This window comes from Oncorhynchus mykiss, chromosome 9 (genome assembly GCF_057628025.1).
Source record: "Oncorhynchus mykiss isolate SJ-2025 chromosome 9, ASM5762802v1, whole genome shotgun sequence".
Lineage (NCBI taxonomy): Eukaryota > Metazoa > Chordata > Actinopteri > Salmoniformes > Salmonidae > Oncorhynchus > Oncorhynchus mykiss.
In genome coordinates this window covers 70,426,742-70,449,898 of record NC_143030.1, presented here as the reverse complement: position 1 = coordinate 70,449,898, position 23,157 = coordinate 70,426,742, and the positions used below count along the sequence as shown (strand labels likewise).

Genomic DNA, 23,157 nt, shown 5'->3' with positions numbered 1-23,157 from the left:
ATTATAGACATATAGCTGGGTGGTTCGAGCCCTGAATGCTGATTGACTGAAAGCCATGGTATATCAGACCGTATACCACGGGTATGAGAAAAAAAAACTTTTTACTGTTCTAATTACATTGGTAACCAGTTTATAATAGCAATAAGGCACCTCAGAGGTTTGTGGTATATGGCCAATATACCACGGCTAAGGGCTGTATCCAGGCACTCCGCGTTGCGCATAAGAACCGCCCTTAGCCGTGGTATATAGGCCATATAACACACCCCCTCGTGCCGTATTGCTTCAATTTGAGGTCCTAAACCTAGCAGGAAAGTGCATCCTTGTAGCTAGTATAGTCAAAATGTTTGCCTTGGGGTAAGTTGAGCCAATGGCCATGGGGTAAGTTGAGCCAATGGCCATGGGGTAAGTTGAGCCAATGGCCATGGGGTAAGTTGAGCCAATGGCCATGGGGTAAGTTGAGCCAATGACCATGGGGTAAGTTGAGCCAATGGCCATGGGGTAAGTTGAGCCAATGGCCATGGGGTAAGTTGAGCCAATGATTGAGCCAATGGCAAGTTGAGCAAATTGAAGTGTTCTCTTCCCAGGCATAATACAAGGCATTTTCGCAGGGATATGAGGTAACAACAGGGCCTGGCCTATGTTACAAATGTTTTTAAAAAGTTACAAGTGTTTGTTAGGTGTTAAACCTTGAACGATTTAAAGACAAAAGAGCAACTGTGATTGTGTTGAATTGTGTTTGGGAAATAAAGAAATAGAGAAGGCAATGGTAATATTTCATTCAGCACAGAAATTTGTAGACGGCTAAACTTACCCTGTCCTGCAACTACACTTACCCTGTCCTGCAACTACACTTACCCTGTCCTGCAACTAAACTTACCCTGTCCTGCAACTAAACTTACCCTGTCCTGCAGCTAAACTTACCCTGTCCTGCGGCAAAACTTACCCTGTCCTGCGGCAAAACTTACCCTGTCCTGCAGCTTAACTTACCCTGTCCTGCAGCTTAACTTACCCTGTCCTGCAGCTTAACTTACCCTGTCCTGCAGCTTAACTTACCCTGTCCTGCAGCTTAACTTACCCTGTCCTGCAACTAAACTTACCCTGTCCTGCGGCTAAACTTACCCTGTCCTGCGGCTAAACTTACCCTGTCCTGCGGCTAAACTTACCCTGTCCTGCAGCTTAACTTACCCTGTCCTGCAGCTTAACTTACCCTGTCCTGCAGCTTAACTTACCCTGTCCTGCGGCTAAACTTACCCTGTCCTGCAGCTTAACTTACCCTGTCCTGCAGCTTAACTTACCCTGTCCTGCAACTAAACTTACCCTGTCCTGCAGCTTAACTTACCCTGTCCTGCAGCTTAACTTACCCTGTCCTGCAGCTTAACTTACCCTGTCCTGCAGCTTAACTTACCCTGTCCTGCAGCTTAACTTACCCTGTCCTGCAGCTTAACTTACCCTGTCCTGCAGCTTAACTTACCCTGTCCTGCAGCTTAACTTACCCTGTCCTGCGGCTTAACTTACCCTGTCCTGCGGCTTAACTTACCCTGTCCTGCGGCTTAACTTACCCTGTCCTGCGGCTAAACTTACCCTGTCCTGCAGCTTAACTTACCCTGTCCTGCGGCTTAACTTACCCTGTCCTGCAGCTAAACTTACCCTGTCCTGCGGCTAAACTTACCCTGTCCTGCGGCTTAACTTACCCTGTCCTGCGGCTAAACTTACCCTGTCCTGCGGCTAAACTTACCCTGTCCTGCAGCTTAACTTACCCTGTCCTGCAGCTTAACTTACCCTGTCCTGCAGCTTAACTTACCCTGTCCTGCAGCTTAACTTACCCTGTCCTGCGGCTTAACTTACCCTGTCCTGCGGCTTAACTTACCCTGTCCTGCGGCTTAACTTACCCTGTCCTGCGGCTAAACTTACCCTGTCCTGCAGCTTAACTTACCCTGTCCTGCGGCTTAACTTACCCTGTCCTGCAGCTAAACTTACCCTGTCCTGCGGCTAAACTTACCCTGTCCTGCGGCTTAACTTACCCTGTCCTGCGGCTAAACTTACCCTGTCCTGCGGCTAAACTTACCCTGTCCTGCGGCTAAACTTACCCTGTCCTGCGGCTTAACTTACCCTGTCCTGCGGCTAAACTTACCCTGTCCTGCGGCTTAACTTACCCTGTCCTGCGGCTAAACTTACCCTGTCCTGCGGCTTAACTTACCCTGTCCTGCAGCTAAACTTACCCTGTCCTGCAGCTAAACTTACCCTGTCCTGCGGCTAAACTTACCCTGTCCTGCGGCTTAACTTACCCTGTCCTGCGGCTTAACTTACCCTGTCCTGCGGCTTAATTTACCCTGTCCTGCGGCTTAACTTACCCTGTCCTGCGACTAAACTTACCCCATACACGGGAATAAGTTGTGCCAAGAGACAATTTTTTGGGGACAATCTATGTTTTCAAAACTGTAATATTTACATTATTTCAGATTATTTCCAGGTATACACACCATCCTGAAATATATGTAGATATCTTTGTTTTAATATTTGCCTTGACGGAGTGATGCTGAATGTTAAGAATTGCTCAACTTACCCCTCTCTCCCCTACAGTATGAGTCAGTAGCGTTATCTATTACACATGTGTCTAACTCAGATATGTTGCGATAGTTGAGTCAGGTGTGTTACCTCATCAGATCCGTCAGCACAGTCATGGTCTCCATCACACTTCCACCTCCCGGCGATACAGCGTCCGTTGGTACAGGCAAACTCACTCTCTGAGCACTGCCGTGGGACTGTAAAGATACAGCAACGCAGGTCTCACATAACAAACATTATACTGTATAGCTTAGCTGGAAATGGCTTCCAAATACGTGTTGTTTTTAGTAAAAGTCCAAATTCACAGGGGAGAGAGTACTGTACAGAACACCTCATAACAGACCACAACACCTCACAGCACACCACAACAGACCACAACAGAACCACAACACCTCATAAGACACCACAACGACACCTCATATCACCTCACAACACACCACAACACCTCATAAGACACCACAACACACAACGACACCTCATAACACCTCACAACACACCACAACTGACCGCACCACAACACACCTCACCTACCCTCACACCACAACACATTACAGCACCTCACAACACCTCGCAACACAACACAACAGACCACAACACACCACCTCATAGCACAACACATTACAGCACCTCACACCACAACTGACCACACCACAACACCTAACATCACAACACATTACAGCACCTCACAACACCTCGCAACACAACACAACAGACCACAACACAACACACCACAACACCTCATAGCACAACAAATTACAGCACCACACACCACAACACCTCACAACACACCACAACTGACCACACCACAACACATTACAGCACCTCACACCACAACACCTCACAACACAACACCTCAGTTCACAACCCAACACAGCACCTCACACCACAACACATCACAACTGACCACACCACACCACACCTCACAACACCTCACACCACAACACAACAGACCACAACACACCACAACACCTCATAGCACAACACATTACAGCACCTCACACCATAACACCTCACAACACACCACAACACATTACAGCACCTCACACCACAACACCTCACAACACAACACCTCACAACACAACACCTCACACCATAGCACATCACAGCACCTCACACCACAACACACCACCTCATAAGACACCACAACACCTCATAAGACACCACAACACACAATGACACCTCATAACACCTCACAACACACCACCTCACAACACACCACAAGACAGCACACCACAACATACCACACCACCTCATAAGACACCACAACACACCACACCACCTCATAACACTTCACAACAAGACATCACGACACCTCATAACACCTCACACCACAACACATTACAGCACCTCACACCACAACACCTCACAACACACCACAACACCTCACAACACAACACCTCAGCTCACAACCAACCACAACACATCACAGCACCTCATACCACACCACAAAAACTCACAACACATCACCTCACAACACATCGCAACACACCACATCACAGCACCTCACAGCACCTCACAACACACCACAGCACCTCAAAACACACCACAACACCTCACAACAGACAACACACCACACCACAACACATAACAGCACCTCACAACACACCACAACACCTCAGCTCACAACAACACATCACACCACATCACCTCACCTCAGCTCACAACACACCACATCACAAAAACACACCTCACAACAAATCACAACACACCACCTCACAACACACCACCTCCCATAAACATCATATTACTCCAGTGCTAGCCTCTCTACACTGGCTTCCTGTTAACTTCACTAGGGTAGAGGGCAGCATTCTGAATTTTGGATGAAAAGCGTGCCCAAATTAAACTGCCTGCTACTCAGGCCCATAAGCTAGGATATGCATATAATTAGTGGATTTGGATAGAAAACACTCTAAAGTTTCCAAAACTGTTAAAATAATGTCTGTGAGTATAACAGAACTGATATGGCAGGCGAAAACCAGAGAAAAATCCAACCAGGAAGTGCTATTATTTTGAAAGGCTGTTTTTCCATTGAAAGCCTATCTACCATACAAAGACTTAGGACCCAGTTCACCATCTCTATGGCTTCCTCAACATGTGACAAGTCTTTAGGCATTGTTTACCTTTTCCATTGACGAAGCTTTTGTCAGGTTGAAATATTATTTATTATTTATGACAAAAACAACCTGAGGATTGATTTTAAACATTGTTTGACATGTTTCTACTATCTTTTATTGTACTTTGACTTTTCGTCTTGGTGTTGAGAGCTCGCATTGTGCCTTTGGATTTCTGAACTAAACGCAACAACAAAACGGGGGTATTTGGACATAAAGATGAACTTTATCGAACATTTGTTGTCTAACATGGTGACCTGGGAGTGCTACCAGATGAAGATCATCAAAGGTAAGTGATTAATTTTAATGCTATTTCTGACTTTTGTGACACTCTCCTTGATTGGAAAATGGCTGTATGGGTTTCTGTGTCTAGGCGCTGACCTAATACATAATAGCAAAGTGTGCTTTCGCCGTAAAGCCTTTTTGAAATCTGACACAGCGGTTGTATTAAGGAGAAGTTTATCTTGAAAATGGTGTAAAATACTTGTATGTTTGAGGAATTTTAATTATGGGATTTCTGTTGTTTTGAATTTGGCGCCCTGTAATTTCACTGGCTGTTGTTGAGGTACCAGAGAGGTTAAGGTTGGCCCGATTTCAAGGTTTTACTGCTAACCTACAAAACATTACATGGGCTTGCTCCTATCTATCTTTCCGATTTGGTCCTGCCGTACATACTTATTGTCCCTAGAATTTCTAAGCAAACAGCTGGAGGCAGGGCTTTGTCCTATAGAGCTCCATTTTTATGGAATGGTCTGCCTACCATGTGAGAGACGCAGACTCGGTCTCAACCTTTAAGGCTTTATTGAAGACTCATCTCTTCAGTAGGTCCTATGATTGAGTGTAGTCTGGCCCAGTAGTGTGAAGGTGAACGGAAAGGCACTGGAGCAACGAACCGCCCTTGCTGTCTCTGCCTGGCCGGTTCTCCTCTCTCCACTGGGATTCTCTGCCTCTAACCCTATTACAGGGGCTGAGTCACTGGCTTACTGGTGCTCTTCCATGCCGTCCCTAGAAGGGGTGCGTGACTTGAGTGGGTTGAGTTACTGACACGATCTTCCTGTCCGGGTTGGTGCCCCCCCTTGGGTTTGTGCCGTTGCGGAGATCTTTGTGGGCTATACTCGGCCTTGTCTCAGGATGGTAAGTTGCTAGTTGAAGATATCCCTCTAGTGGTGTGGGGGCTGTGCTTTGGTAAAGTGGGTGGGGTTATACTCTGCCTGTTTGGCCCTGTCCGGGGGTATCGTCAGATTGGGCCACGGTGTATTCCGACCCCTCCTGTCTCAGCCTCCAGTATTTATGCTGCAGTAGTTCATGTGTCTGGGGGCTAGGGTCAGTCTGTTATATCTGGAGTATTTCTCCTGTCTTATCATGTGTCCTGTGTGAATCTCTCTCTCTCGATGACTCCTTGCTGTCCCCAGTCCACCTGGCCGGCAATAGAACCCTGACCTGTTCACCGCACGTGCTACCTGTCCCAGACCTGCTGTTTTCAACTCTCTAGAGACAGCAGGAGCAGTAGAGATACTCTGAATGATTGGCTATGAAAAGCCAACTGACATTTACTCCTGAGGTGCTCACCTGTTGCACCCTCGACAACCACTGTGATTATTATTATTTGACCCTGCTGGTCATCTATGAACATTTGAACATCTTGGCCATGTTCTGTTATAATCTCCACCCCAATAAGGGTTTGGTATCTTGTTACTCTTTTCCTGTTAAACCATAAGATATAAGGATAGGCGAGAAGGAGGAGTGTCTTATGTGGGATATATATATATATATGGATGGGAGAAGTGTTGGGTTGTATGAATACAGCTGTACAGAACCTTTGGGAATAATTAAACTTGGTTAAAGCTTCTCTAGTGTCTGAGTTATTTACTCTGAAAAATAAGAACCTAACACTAGGTTCCTGCCTTTCTAAGAAGTTTTTCCTAGCCACCGTGCTTCTACATCTGCATTGCTTGCTGTTTGGGGTTTTAGGCTGGGTTTCTGTATAGCACTTTGTGACATCAGCTGATGTAAGAAGGGCTTTATAAATACATTTGATTTGAACACAACAACCCACAATACCTCACAACACAACACCTTAACAACCCACAACAAAAACCACAACAACACCTCACAACAACACCACACAATACCTCACAACACCACAACACCTCACAACACAACAAACCACAACACCTCACAACACACCACAAGCAGGGACACACAGAGGGAGGCCAAACAATGATGGTGAAATGAGAACTCCAGAGATTCAATAGAAGATGTCCTAGGTGCCTGATAAACAACATTGCATCTTTACTGAAACTGGTAACATAGCTGTGTGCTTTCACTCTGCTTATTTTTATTTAATTTTGTTGTACTTTTTAACCCTTTTTGTCCCCAATTTTGCGATACCCAATTGGTAGTTAGTCTTGTCCCATTGCTGCAACTCCATGAGAGGTGAAGGTCAAGAGCCATGCGTCCTCCGAAACACGTCCCCGCCAAGCCACACTGCTCACTTAACCCAGAAGTCAGCCTCACCAATGTGTCAGAGGAAACGCCGTACACCTGGCGACACGTTTCAGCGTGCATGCGCCCGGCCACCAAAAGGAGTCGCTAGAGCGTGATGAGACAAGGACATCCCAGCAGGCCAAACTCTCCCCTAACCCGGACGACGCTAGGTCAATTGTGCTCCCGGACACTGCGACGCAGTGCCTTAGACTGCAGCACAACTGGGAAGGTCCCAGAAGTTAGCGTCTTAGAAAATAAGTCATCAACTTTGTTGAGTACAGTGGCCTCAGGTGGTCATGTAGGAAATTACAATACTTGATTGTAGAAAAAAGCCCTACTTTTGACCTGTCACTGTCTGAGGAGATATCAGAGGGGCTTGGTTGAAATGGACAGCATCAGACATATAAATGACTGCGATGTGATTGAATAGGATGCAATGGGAGGGGAGGAGCAGAGTGACATTAGGGGTTGGTGAAATGGGGATGGTTGAAAGTGGAGACCTACCTCTGGCTCATGCCAACAGGTCAGTGAGAGGGAAATGAAAGGTAAACATTAGATGAGGTGAGACACATCACAGATGAGTTAAGGACAAACTAAATGACAATGTCTCAGTGTGTGTTACAAAACATCTACAGACACTGGGAAGCAAAACAAACACACAAGAATCAAACAATTGATATGGGGTCACAAGGATCGTGTAACAGGAATGACAGAGAGACATACCACACTTGTCCTCGTCCGAGTTGTCCCCACAGTCGTTGTCATAGTCACACTGCCAGCGACCCGGGACACAGCGGTTGTTCTTACACCTGAACTGGTATGGCTCACATGTCCTCTCATCTACACAGAGACAAGGGTCAGACCCTCAGCTCCATAACACCACAGTACATACAAACCGTACAGGAGGTTAACACCATAGCATGAACCTTCATAGAGGAGATAAATACCCCTCTACAATACACATATGATCTTGTTGGCAATCTCAAGGGTTGTTATAGGGAATTCAGGGAGGGAGAGAGTGAATATTGTATTAAAGTGTAATGGATGCTGTACCGGTCCTCTAGATTCTACGGTGAGGATCCAGAGAAATGCTTTGTAGCCCTTGTTGGAGCTTTCCGTTTCCTGTGTGACAGACAGAACACTCACCACACTCTTCTTTGGGTTCGTCAGATGAGTCTCCACAGTCATCCTCCCCGTCACACTTCCACCGGGCCGGGATGCAGCGACCAGAGTCCTTACAGCGAAACTCATCAACACCACACGTCATCTGGGCTGGAGGGGGAGGAGAGGAGGGGTGGGAGAGGGGTATAGGGGGAGAGGAGAGGGGAGGAGAGGAGGGGTGGGAGAGGGGGGGAGGGGGAGAGGAGGGGGGAGGAGAGGAGGGGTGGGAGAGGGGAGGAGGGGGAGAGGGGAGGAGGGGGAGAGAAGGGGGGAGAGGAGGGGAGGAGGGGGAGAGAAGGGGAGGAGAGGAGGGGTGGGAGAGGGGGGAGGGGGAGAGGAGAGGAGGGGGAGAGGAGGGGGAGAGAAGGGGGGACAGGAGGGGAGGAGGGGGAGAGAAGGGGGGAGGAGAGGAGGGGTGGGAGAGGGGAGGAGGGGGAGAGAAGGGGGGAGGAGAGGAAGAGGAGGTGGGATGGGGGGGTTAGGAGAGGGGACTGACTGAGGCTTATCACAGGCCAGATGACACATCTGATGAGGTCTGAAAGATCTAGTGCATCTGCAATTCATTATGTATGTTTTGTTTATTCCATGTGTAACTCTGTGTTGTTGTATATGTCGAATTACTATGCTTATTCTTGGCCAGGTCGCAGTTGCAACTGAGTACTTGTTCTCAACTAGCCTACCTGGTTAAATAAAGGTGTTCTCAACTAGCCTACCTGGTTAAATAAAGGTGTTCTCAACTAGCCTACCTGGTTAAATAAAGGTGTTCTCAACTAGCCTACCTGGTTAAATAAAGGTGAAATAAATAAAAAGAAATAAAAATAGTTTGTTATGTTAGCAGAAACAGGTATTCTACTGCAACATGGATATTGAACTTGATATTCATGTCTGTCATTATTCTAGAATAGTCCTCTGAAACAAAGGAGCGGTGTCTTACTGCAGTTTGCTGGTTCGTCTGATCCGTCCACACAGTCATTGTCACGGTCACACACCCAGACACGAGGGACACAGCGCTTGGTGATGGCACACTGGAACTGAGTGGGCGCACAGGTGACCTCGGCTAGAGGTGCGAGAACAGACAGACGACTGTTACTGACTGGAGAGAGCAACCCATAACAACAGTATATTTCTTATTTAACATTCATCTAGCCAGGTTAGTCTCACTGAAATACAATCTATTTTACATAGAGACCATGTGCAACACAGCAGTATCACCATACTAAATGTATAACATGCAATAAAGCATGCAGATGAGGAGATGTTGACTCACGGCAGTCCGTCTCGTCCTCGCCTTCTCCACAGTTGTCCTGTCCATTACAGCGGAAGATTCCCGGGATACAGCGGCTGGGGTGGGAGCACTTGAACTGACTGGGCAGACACACGTGGATATCTGTTGAACAATCACACATAGACAGACACAAGACGTGTCAGAAAGACGACAGAGGATGACAGACAGACAAGACGTGTCAGAGAGACGACAGAGGATGACAGACACAAGACGTGTCAGAAATACGACAGAGGATGACAGACAGACAAGACGTGTCAGAGAGACGACAGAGGATGACAGACACAAGACGTGTCAGAAATACGACAGAGGATGACAGACAGACAAGACGTGTCAGAGAGACGACAGAGGATGACAGACAGACAAGACGTGTCAGAGAGACGACAGAGGATGACAGACACAAGACGTGTCAGAAATACGACAGAGGATGACAGACAGACAAGACGTGTCAGAGAGACGACAGAGGATGACAGACACAAGACGTGTCAGAAATACGACAGAGGATGACAGACAGACAAGACGTGTCAGAGAGACGACAGAGGATGACAGACACAAGACGTGTCAGAAATACGACAGAGGATGAGACACAAGACGTGTCAGAGAGACGACAGAGGATGACAGACACAAGACGTGTCAGAAATACGACAGAGGATGACAGACACAAGACGTGTCAGAGAGACGACAGAGGATGACAGACAGACAAGACGTGTCAGAAATACGACAGAGGATGACAGACAGGCAAGACGTGTCAGAGAGACGACAGAGGATGACAGACACAAGACGTGTCAGAAATACGACAGAGGATGACAGACAGACAAGACGTGTCAGAGAGACGACAGAGGATGACAGACACAAGACGTGTCAGAAATACGACAGAGGATGACAGACACAAGACGTGTCAGAGAGACGACAGAGGATGACAGACACAAGGCGTGTCAGAGATACGACAGAGGATGACAGACAAGACGAGTCAGAGAGACGACAGATGAGACACAAGACGTGTCAGAGTGACTACAGAGGATGACAGACAGACAAGACGTGTCAGAGAGACGGCAGAGGATGACAGACACAAGACGTGTCAGAAATACGACAGAGGATGACAGACAGACAAGACGTGTCAGAGAGACAACAAAGGATGACAGACAAGACGTGTCAGAGAGACGACAGAGGATGACAGACACAAGACGTGTCAGAGAGACGACAGAGGATGACAGACACAAGACGTGTCAGAAATACGACAGAGGATGACAGACAAGACGTGTCAGAGAGACGACAGAGAATGACAGACACAAGACGTGTCAGAAATACGACAGAGGATGACAGACAGACAAGACGTGTCAGAGAGACAACAAAGGATGACAGACAAGACGTGTCAGAGAGACGACAGTGGATGACAGACACAAGACGTGTCAGAGAGACGACAGAGGATGACAGACACAAGACGTGTCAGAGAGACGACAGAGGATGACAGACACAAGACGTGTCAGAGAGACGACAGAGGATGACAGACAAGACGAGTCAGAGACACGACAGAGGATGACAGACACAAGACGTGGCAGAGAGACGACAGAGGATGACAGACACAAGACGTGTCAGAGAGACGACAGAGGATGACAGACACAAGGCGTGTCAGAGAGATGACAGAGGAAGACAGACAAGGCGTGTCAGAGAGACGACAGAGAATGACAGACAAAAGACGTGGCAGAGAGATGACAGACACAAGACGTGTCAGAAAGACGACAGAGGTTGACAGAAAAGACGTGTCAGAGAGACGACAGAGGATGACAGAAAAGACGTGTCAGAGAGACGACAGTAGATGACAGACACAAGACGTGTCAGAGAGACGACAGAGGTTGACAGACACAAGACGTGGCAGAGAGACGACAGAGGATGACAGACACAAGACGTGTCAGAGAGACGACAGAGGATGACAGACACAAGATGTGTCAGAGAAATGACAGAGGATGACAGACAAGACGTGTCAGAGAGACGACAGATGAGACACAAGACGTGTCAGAGTGACGACAGAGGATGACAGACAAGACGTATCAGAAAGACGACAGAGGATGACAGACAAGACGTGTCAGAGAGACGACAGAGGTTGACAGACAGACCAGACAAGTCAGAGAGATGACAGAGGATGACTGACACAAGACGTGTCAGAGTGACAACAGAGGATGACAGACACAAGACGTGTCAGAGAGACGACAGAGGATGACAGACAAGACGAGTCAGAGAGATGACAGACACAAGAAGTGTCAGAAAGACGACAGAGGATGGCAGAAAAGACGTGTCAGAGAGACGACAGAGGATGACAGAAAAGACGTGTCAGAGAGATGACAGAGGATGACAGACACAAGACGTGTCAGAAAGACGACAGAGGATGACAGACAAGACAAGTCAGAGTGACGACAGAGGATGACAGACACGAGACGTGTCAGAAAGACGACAGAGGTTTACAGACACAAGACGTGTCAGAGAGACGACAGAGGATGACAGACACAAAACGTGGCAGAGATACGACAGAGGATGACAGACACAAGACGTGTCAGAGAGACGACAGAGGATGACAGACACAAGACGTTTTAGAGAGACGACAGTAGATGACAGACACAAGACGTGTCAGAAAGACGACAGAGGTTGACAGACAAGACATGTCAGAGAGACGACAGAGGATGACAGACACAAGACGTGGCAGAGAGACGACAGAGGATGACAGACACAAGACGTGTCAGAGAGACGACAGAGGATGACAGACACAAGACGTGTCAGAGAGATGACAGAGGATGACAGACAGACAAGACGTGTCAGAGAGACAACAGATGAGACACAAGACGTGTCAGAGTGACGACAGGGAATGACAGACAAGACGTGTCAGAAAGACGACAGAGGATGACAGACAATACGTGTCAGAGAGACGACAGAGGATGACAGACACAAGACGTGTCAGAGTGACAACAGAGGATGACAGACACAAGACGTGTCAGAGAGACGACAGATGATGACAGACACAAGACGTGTCAGAGTGACGACAGAGGATGACAGACACAAGACGTGTCAGAGTGACGACAGAGGGTGACACAAGACTTGTCAGAGAGATGACAGACACAAGACGTGTCAGAAAGACGACAGAGGTTGACAGAAAAGACGTGTCAGAGAGATGACAGACACAAGACGTGTCAGAAAGACGACAGAGGATGACAGACAAGACAAGACGTGTCAGAGAGACGACAGAGGATGACAGACACAAGACGTGTCAGAGAAACGACAGAGGATGACAGACAGACAAGACGTGTCAGAGAGATGACAGAGGATGACAGACACAAGACGTGTCAGAGAGACGACAGAGGATGACAGACACAAGACGTGTCAGAGAGACGACAGAGGATGACAGACAAGACGTGTCAGAGAGACGACAGAGGATGACAGACACAAGACGTGGCAGAGAGACGACAGAGGATGACAGACACAAGACGTGTCAGAGAGACGACAGAGGATGACAGACACAAGGCGTGTCAGAGAGATGACAGAGGATGACAGACACAAGACGTGTCAGAAAGACGACAGAGGATGACAAACAAGACAAGTCAGAGTGACGACAGAGGATGACAGACACAAGACGTGTCAGAAAGACGACAGAGGTTTACAGACACAAGACGTGTCAGAGAGACGACAGAGGATGACAGACACAAGACGTGGCAGAGAGACGACAGAGGATGACAGGCACAAGACGTGTCAGAGAGACGACAGAGGATGACAGACACAAGACGTGTCAGAGAGACGACAGTAGATGACAGACACAAGACGTGTCAGAGAGACGACAGTAGATGACAGACACAAGACGTGTCAGAGAGACGACAGAGGTTGACAGACACAAGACGTGTCAGAGAGACGACAGAGGATGACAGACACAAGACGTGGCAGAGAGACGACAGAGGATGACAGACACAAGACGTGTCAGAGAGACGACAGAGGATGACAGACACAAGACGTGTCAGAGAGACGACAGAGGATGACAGACACAAGACGTGTCAGAGAGACGACAGAGGATGACAGACACAAGACGTGTCAGAGAGACGACAGAGGATGACAGACACAAGACGTGTCAGAGAGATGACAGAGGATGACAGACGAGACGACAGAGGGCTGGTAAGAATAGATGTTAGGGGGTGAAGATATGAAGGACAAAGAACGAGGCAGAGAGAGACCGAGGCATAGAAAGAACGAGGCAGAGAGAGAACGAGGCATAGACAGAAGGCGGAGGAGAGAGAAGAGGGAGGAGAGAGGGGAAGAGAGAGTGTGTGGGTGAGAAAGAAATATATACAGAGTGAGAGAGAAAGAGAGAGACAGACAGACAGAGAGAGAGACAGACAGACAGAGAACATAAACGAGTATGTACCACAGTTGGCCTCGTCCGAATGATCCTGGCAGTCGTTGTCCCCATCACAGATGTAAGCTGGGTTGGTACAGATGCCTGTCCCACACTGGAACTGGCCTGGCCGGCATTTGAACGTCGCTACAGGGAACAACGGATGTCACAGACAGAGAGACAGTCAGAGGTTATTTCAAAGTCTGAAACAGGCCCATAGCAGTTTCACCAACCATCTTCCTCTCCTACCCTGTCGTCTCAGCCACCACAACCTCAGATCCCCGTAGAAACATCCATGAGACTTTGCATCCACATACTCCTCATTCACTCATCATCATTTACGTGGCACTGGCTTTGCCAAGGTCGTGGGTTCAATTCCCACAGGGACCACATACACATACTAGAAATGTATGCAGTCACTGTACTATACTGTAGTCACTTTGGATGAAAAAGTGGCTCACTCACGGCATTCTGCTGGCTCGTCCGAGTGATCCCCACAGTCGTCCTCCGTGTCACACTTCCACCAGAAGGGGATGCACTTGTCGTTCTTACACACAAACTGGACAAGGAGAGGAGAAGAGAGGAGAGAGGAGGAAAGAGGAGAGAGGAGATGAGGACAATGTTCACAGTCGCTGCTGTTTTTGTCTGTTCCTAAGGCTAGAACTGAGATTGGGAAACAAACTTTTTCACATAATGCCCCTTCATACACGTATGATCTTGATGAGAAGGGAGGAGGAGAGAGAAGGAGAGAGGAGAGAGGAGGGAGAAGGAGAGAGGAGAGGAGGGAGGAGGAGCAAGGAGGGAGGAGAAGAGAGGAAAAAATAGGAGGAGAGGAGAGAGGAGAAAGTAGGAGAGGAGGAGAGAGGAGGGGTAGGAGAGAGAAGGAGAGGAGAGAGGAGGAGAAAGGACGAGAGGAGAGAGTAGGCGAGAGGAGGAGAGAGGAGGAGAGAGTAGGCGAGGAGGATAAAGTGGGTGAGGAGGAGAGAGGAGGTAGGAGGAGAGAGGAGGGAGGAGAGAAGGAGAAAGGAGGGTAGGAAAGAGGAGGAGAGAGGTAGAGGAGGAGAGGGTAGAAAGGAGGAGAGAGGGAGGAGGAAAGTGGAGGAGCGAGGAGAGAGAAGGAGAGAGGAAGAGAGAGGAAGAGAGGAGGAGAAAGGTGGGAGGAGGAGAGAGGAGGAAAGAGGAGAGAGGAGGAGAGAGGAGGGGAGAGGAAAGAGGAGGAGAGAGGAGGAAAGAGGAGAGAGGAGGAGAGAGGAGGGGAGAGGAGCAGAGAGGAGATGAGGACAACGTTCACAGTCACTGCTGTTTTGTCTGTTCCTAAGGCTAGAACTGAGATTGGGAAACAAACTTTTTCACATAATGCCCCTTCATACACGTATGATCTTGATGAGAAGGGAGGAGGAGAGAGAAGGAGAGAGGAGAGAGGAGGGAGAAGGAGAGAGGAGAGGAGGGAGGAGGAGCAAGGAGGGAGGAGAAGAGAGGAGGAGAGGAGAGAGGAGGGAGGAGGAGGAGAGAGGAGCAAGAGGAGGCGAGAGGAAGAGAGAGGAGGAGAGGGGACGGAGGAGAGAGGGAGAGGAAAGGAGGGAGGAAGAGAGAGTAGAGAGGACAGAGAAGGAGAGAGGAGGGAGGAGGAGAGAAGAGAGGAAATTAGAATAAAGGAGGAGAGGAGAACATAGAAGAAGAGGAGAGAGGAAGAGAGAAGGAGAGAAAAGGTGAGAGGAGGAGAGAGAGAAAGAGAGTGAACGCAAGCTGATGACACACTGTACAGTAGGTACTGTGGAGATAATTATGCTTAATTAACCAATCACAAAGCAGCCCCCATTCCACAAAAGGCTCTGCTGCCCCCTAGCTGTCTGGCCCCCCTATGGCCATATCATCACACAGTCCCTCACCTGGCTGGCAGTGCAGTTGGACATGCAGGTGCGTCCATCGTTGGCCAGGTAGAAGTTAGTGGGACAGGCACACTTGTAGCCCCCTCCAGGGCTCAGCAGACACAGGTTACTACAGCCACCGTTGTCTGTCTGGCACGGGTGGTTAAACACTGGAACCATAGCAGGGAGAGGGAGACTGTTTCAACTGGAACAACCACATTTGGTGTGCGTGCTTGAGTGTGGTTGTGTGTGAGTATGTGTAAGTGTGTATGTGTGTGTGTGTGTATGTGTGTTGTACATGCGTATCTCGTACCCTCAGGCTGGCGGTAAGGGTGGTAGATGTGGATGTCCATGGGCCTGTGGAGGGTAGTGATCAGGGTGGTCTTGTTGATACCCAGGGTCTTGTGACACCTGTTGATGGACTTGGTCTCCCAGTCAGTCCAGTAGATGTACTCCTCAAACAGAGTCATGGCGAAGATGTGGGGGACGTCCTGGGTAAGCACTGTGGACACAAACACACAGCCATACAGTACTGAGGCAATTAGTATCACATTACACTGGGTTTTACCTGGCCACCACGTGACTTGACCAGGAAAACCTGGGTCCAAGACTTTTTCCTAGTCAGGTCATACGTAACTCTGGGGGCCATAATTACCTCACAATGTTGTCAGTCAAATACCCCATGGACACACAATGCCCAACGACCAACACAAAGAAAATGGATATGGAGCATTAGACATTCATGACAGCACCTCACAACTTTATATCTGGGTTATGTAACATCATTAATATATATGGGTTATGTAGCATCACTACCTTATCTCTGGGTTATGTTGCATCATTACTATCTCTGGTTTATGAAGCATCATAACTATCTCTGGGTTATGTAGCATCATTACCTTATATCTGGGTTATGTAGCATCATTACTATCTCTGGGTTATGTTGCATCATTACTATCTCTGGGTTATGTAGCATCATTACTATCTCTGGGTTATGTAGCACCATTACTATCTATGGGTTATGTAGCACCACTACCTTATCTCTGGGTTATGTAGCATCACTACTATCTCTGGGTTATGTATCACCATTACTTTCTCTGGGTTATGTAGCATCATTACTATCTCTGGGCTATGTAGCACCATTGCCATCTCTGGGTTATGTAACACCATTACTATCTCTGGGTTATGTAGCATCATTACTATCTCTGGGCTATGTAGCATCATTACTATCTCTGGGCTATGTAGCATCACTACTATCTCTGGGTTATGTAGCATCATTAATATCTCTGGGCTATGTAGCATCACTACTATCTCTGGGCTATGTGGCACCACTACCTTATCTCTGGGTTATGTAGCACCACTACCTTATCTCTGGGTTATGTAGCACCATTACTATCTCTGGGCTATGTAGCATCACTACTATCTCTGGGCTATGTGGCACCACTACCTTATCTCTGGGTTATGTAGCACCACTACCTTATCTCTGGGTTATGTAGCACCATTACTATCTCTGGGCTATGTAGCATCACTACTATCTCTGGGTTATGTAGCATCATTACTATCTCTGGGCTATGTAGCATCACTACTATCTCTGGGCTATGTAGCATCATTACTATCTCTGGGCTATGTAGCATCACTACTATCTCTGGGTTATGTAGCACCATTACTATCTCTGGGCTATGTAGCATCACTACTATCTCTGGGTTATGTATAGCACCACTACTTTATATCTGGGTTATGTAGCACCATTACTATCTCTGGGTTATGTAGCACCATTACTATCTCTGGGTTATGTAGCACTATATCTGGGTTATGTAGCATCACTACTATCTCTGGGTTATGTAGCACCATTACTATCTCTGGGTTATGTAGCACTATATCTGGGTTATGTAGCACCATTACTATCTCTGGGTTATGTAGCACCATTACTATCTCTGGGTTATGTAGCACTATATCTGGGTTATGTAGCATCACTACTATCTCTGGGTTATGTAGCATCACTACTATCTCTGGGTTATGTAGCACCACTACTATCTCTGGGTTATGTAGCATCACTATTATCTCTGGGTATTGTAGCATCATTACTTTAGCTCTGGGATATGTAGCATCACTACTATCTCTGTGTTATGTAGTATCACTACTATCTCTGGGTTATGTAGCACCATTACTATCTCTGGGCTATGTAGCATCACTACTATCTCTGGGTTATGTAGCATCACTACTATCTCTGGGTTATGTAGCACCACTGCTATATCTGGGTTATGTAGCATCATTACTATCTCTGGGTTATGTAGCACCACTGCTATATCTGGGTTATGTAGCACCATTACTTTATATCTGGGTTATGTAGCATCACTACTATCTCTGGGTTATGTAGCACCACTACTATCTCTGGGTTATGTAGCACCATTACTTTATATCTGGGTTATGTAGCATCACTACTATCTCTGGGTTATGTAGCACCATTACTTTATATCTGGGTTATGTAGCATCATTACTATCTCTGGGTTATGTAGCACCACTGCTATATCTGGGTTATGTAGCACCACTACTTTATATCTGGGATATGTAGCGTCACTACTATCTCTGGGTTATGTAGTATCACTACTATCTCTGGGTTATGTAGCACCATTACTATCTCTGGGCTATGTAGCATCACTACTATCTCTGGGCTATGTAGCATCACTACTATCTCTGGGTTATGTAGCACCATTACTATCTCTGGGTTATGTAGCACCATTACTATCTCTGGGTTATGTAGCATCATTACTATCTGTGGGTTATTTAGCATGTTCTTAAATAAATCTACTTTGAAAGAAAAGTATACACCTCACACACATGGTTATGGGTTTAAAGAAGGAAGACACCTGTACCATGTCAGATATACAGTTGAAATGTATTACATTTAGAGTTTGCATTCCAGTACTACACTTTATATCACAGAAGACAACAAAACTGTTCGGCATAGTAACGGCAGATTTTTTGTGTGTTTTTTTTAAATAATGTTGAAAAATATACATTCCACCCATGAGGCCACTAGAGGGCAATTTGGTCATCTGACTGTAAGAACGGTGTCCACCTACAAAACCAAAATATTTATTTGCTTCAGGCAATGGGAACCATGGTCAGTCAGGTCAGGACAAGGCCCACAGAACACACATACAGAACACACACAGAACTTTGGATCCCAACTCTACTATGAAACCTCCATAAAGACAAAGACATGGGCGAGGAGATAAATCATCTGAAGGCATGCTTTGTGTGCAGCATGCTCTAGTATCAAACTGAGGTTTGTGAATGTGAGGAATTCAAATCAGGAACTTCCTCTGTATCCCTGCATTCTTCTGCATGGCTGATTGGCTGACAGTAATTATGTATTGTTCTAAGTTTGGTAACAAGGTTGGGAATATTCAGATGTCATCCATGTGAGATCCTCATCAGTAGTCTGACAGAACAACAGTCTTCTTTCTCTCTCTCTGTCCATTGGGCCTGTGTACTGTGGCAGGGCTATCCCCAGCACCACTGTGACCTGGTCTATGGCATCATGTCGTGTGTGTGCGTTTTACATAATTACATAACCTATTATGCGACAGCGGTTTGATGTTCCATGATGGCAATTGTAATATAGTAATCTCTCTGTCTATGACAATATACATTACCCGTGTGTCTGTTACTCCCGTCCAGGCTGGCGAACTCGATGTAGTCCTCTCTGGCGTCGGCCCAGTAGATGCGGTCATTGATTAAGTCCAGCGTGAGGCCGTTGGGCCAGGTGATCTTATCCTCTACAATCACACTTCTGTTGGAGCCGTCCATCCCGATCCGCCCTATATGCGGGTTGTCCCCCCAGTCTGACCAATACAGGTACCTGAGGAACAGGACAGGGGACAGCATCATATTACACCATTACATCAGCATCACATTATTACATCAGCATCCCATTATTACACCATAACATCAAGATCACATTATTACACCATTACATCAGGATCACATTATTACACCATTACATCAGCATCCCATTATTTCACCATTACATCAGCATCATATTATTACACCATTACATCAGCATCCCATTATTACACCATTACACCAGTGTCACATTATTACACCATTACATCAGTGTCACATTATTACACCATTACATCAGGATCACATTATTACACCATTACATCAGCATCATATTATTACACCATTACATCAGCATCCCATTATTACACCATGGCCAGCGAAGAGCCCGGATCTCAATCCCATTGAGCACGTCTGGGACCTGTTGGATCGGAGGGTGAGGGATAGGGCCATTCCCCCTAGAAATGTCTGGGAACTTGCAGATGCCTTTGTGGAAGAGTGGGGTAACATCTCACAGCAAGAACTAGCAAATCTGGTGCAGTCCATGAGGAGGAGATGCACTGCAGTACTTAATGCAGCTGGTGGCCACACCAGATACTGACTGTTGCTTTTGATTTTGACCACCCCTTTGTTCAGGGACACATTATTCAATTTCTGTTAATCACGTCTGTGAACTTGTTCAGTTTGTCTCAGTTATTGAATCTTGTTCATCCAAATATTTACACATGTTAAATAAACACAGTTGACAGTGAGAGGACATTTTTTTGTTGCTGAGTTTAGTTGTAGCCTAAATCTGGACATGTTGTCAGGAAGAATATCTGTCCTTAATATACCATTATATTTCATTATCATGTGACAAAGCTCCAGTCTCAGACCATGCAGGAGTTTCTAGTGCAGTTTCTAGTACAGTATTATATTCTGGGCTGTGCCTCTTACCCGTTGCGTACGTCCAAAGCCACAGCGCGTGGTTCCCTCAGGCCGGCGTTCACCAAGACCGACCGAAAGGTTCCGTTGAGCTTGGACACCTCGATGGTGTCCCGCCCCTTATCACACCAGTAAAGGTTCCCTCCCACCCAGTCTACAGCCAATCCATCTGGGTTACTGAGGGAGGTCCGGTGCAGCACCTGGACAAGAGCCAATCAGAGAGTCAGATACTGGCTAACTGACCAACCAGAGAGTCATAGACTGGCCAACTGTCCAATCACAGCCACAGGAAGGCCAACTGACCAATAAGAGAGAAATAAACTAGCCTACTGTCTAATGAGAATCACAGACTGGGGAAATGTCCAATCCGAAAGTTACTAACAGGTCAGTTGCCCAACCAGAGAGACACAAACAGGCCAACTGACCAATCAGAGTCACTAACAGATCAATGGTACAATCAGAGTCAAGGACTAGCCAGCTGTCCAGCTGTCCTTAGACTCAATGAGAGAGTCACAGACCGGACAACCGCCCTACTGACCTCTATGTTACTGCCGTTGATGTTCATGCGTCGTATCATGGAGCCCTGAGTGGTCACGTCTGTCCAGTAGAGCATCTGTTCTGCATAGTGGAAGTCCAGAGCCACTGCATTGTTCAGGCCCTGGTATCCACACACATACAGTTGAATTCGGGAAGTTTACATACACCTTAGCCAAAAACATTTAAACTCAGTTTCACAATTCCTGACATTTAATCCTAGTAAGAATTCCTTGTCTTTGGTCATTAAGGATCACCACTTTATTTTAAGAATGTGAAATGTCAGAATAAAAGTAGAGAGAATTATTTATTTCAGCTTTAATTTCTTTCATCACATTCCCAGTGGGTCAGAACTTTACATGCACTCAATTAGTATTTGGTAGCATTGCCTTTAAATTGTTTAACTTGGGTCAAACGTTTCGGGTAGCCTTCCACAAGCTTCCCACAATAAGTTGGGTGAATTTTGGTCCATTCCTCCTGACAAAGCTGGTGTAACTGAGTCAGGTTTGTAGGCATCCTTGCTCTCACACACTTTTTCAGTTCTGCCCACAAATTGTCTATAGGATAGCGGTCAGGGTTTTGTGATGGCCACTCCAATACCTTGACTTTGTTGTCCTTTAGCCATTTTGCCACAACTTTGGAAGTATGCTTGGGGTCATTGTCCATTTGGAAGACCCAATCGCAACCAAGCTTTAACTTCCTGACTGATGTTTTCAGATGTTGCTTCAATATATCCACATAATTTTCCTGCTCTTCATGCCATCTGTTTTGTGAAGTGCACCAGTCCCTCCTGCAGCAAAACACCCCCACAACATGAGGCTTCCACCCCCATGCTTCACGGTTGGGTTCTATAAAACAGTTCTATTTTGGTTTCATTAGACCAGAGGACATTTCTCAAAAAAGTATGATCTTTGTCCCCATGTGCAGTTGCAAACCGTAGTCTGTCTTTTTATGGCGGTTTTTGAGCAGTGGCTTCTTCCTTGCTGAGAGGTCTTTCAGGTTATGTTGATAAAGGACTTGTTTTACTGTGGATATAGATACTTTTGTGCCCGTTTCCTCCAGCATCCTCACAAGGTCCTTTGCTGTTGTTCTGGGATTGATTTGCACTTTTGTACACCTCCAATTGACTCAAATTATGTCAATTAGCCTATCAGAAGCTTCTAAAGCCATGACATAATTTTCTGGAATTTTCCAAGCTGTTTAAAGGCACAGTCAACTTAGTGTATGTAAACTTCTGACCCACTGGAATTGTGATACAGTGAATTATAAGTGAAATAATCTGTCTGTAAACAATTGTTGGGAAAATGACTTGTGTCATGCACAAAGTATATGTCCTAACCGACTTGCCAAAACTATAGTTAGTTAACAAGACATTTGTGGAGTGGTTGAAAACAAGTTTTAATGACTCAAACCTAAGTGTATGTTAACTTTTGAATTCAACTGTACATTTTTAATTGGTTATTTGGATCCACAAATTACATTACACATGCATTAATTTTGAACTCAAATTATATTTCATTTGCAAAGATCATGCTTTGGATGTATATAATGTCTGGGCACCTAGTCATGGAAACAACAATCATAGTCCCCTTCAGTTCACCAAGCATACACACTGGAATACACACACATGCACGCAAACACAAGACATACACATTCACACTCCAGGATACAGGATACATGATACAGGATACATGATGCATCAGGTATCACTATCACTGATTATGAATAATCATAAAAACTGACACATGGTTAACATTTAGCTCATTGTTTCCACACAGTGCTTGTTGTCCCACCTGTTTTATCAGGGTGTAGTTGGAACCATCCAGGCCCAGCTTCCTCAGGTAGTACCGATTAGCAAAGATCAGGAACGGCTCCTCATCTGTAGAGAGACAAACAGATTGGGGAAAGGGGCTCTGTTCATGGTTGAACTTGTCACAAAGAAAGACATATATTTTTTTTACCAGCTAAGTTGACTGAGAACACATACTCATTTATAGCAATGACCTGGCG

General features: G+C 46.5%; 1 protein-coding gene across 3 annotated transcripts in view; it reads right to left on the bottom strand.

The window, feature by feature from the left end:
- The window catches only part of LOC110531237 (low-density lipoprotein receptor-related protein 1), a 247,203-nt gene that overhangs the window by 23,531 nt on the left and 200,515 nt on the right, over window positions 1–23,157 (bottom strand). For all 3 annotated transcript variants that reach the window (XM_036988705.2, XM_036988706.2, XM_090185209.1), the window contains exons 58-70: window positions 22,941–23,026; window positions 21,152–21,271; window positions 20,626–20,813; window positions 19,503–19,708; window positions 16,157–16,345; window positions 15,865–16,013; window positions 14,441–14,534; window positions 14,006–14,122; window positions 9,592–9,711; window positions 9,259–9,381; window positions 8,310–8,435; window positions 7,887–8,003; window positions 2,656–2,762 (exon numbers count right to left, since the gene is read on the bottom strand). In XM_036988705.2, the coding sequence (XP_036844600.2) occupies window positions 2,656–2,762; window positions 7,887–8,003; window positions 8,310–8,435; window positions 9,259–9,381; window positions 9,592–9,711; window positions 14,006–14,122; window positions 14,441–14,534; window positions 15,865–16,013; window positions 16,157–16,345; window positions 19,503–19,708; window positions 20,626–20,813; window positions 21,152–21,271; window positions 22,941–23,026 (1,742 nt within the window). The remainder of the gene's footprint in view (window positions 1–2,655; window positions 2,763–7,886; window positions 8,004–8,309; window positions 8,436–9,258; window positions 9,382–9,591; window positions 9,712–14,005; window positions 14,123–14,440; window positions 14,535–15,864; window positions 16,014–16,156; window positions 16,346–19,502; window positions 19,709–20,625; window positions 20,814–21,151; window positions 21,272–22,940; window positions 23,027–23,157) is intronic.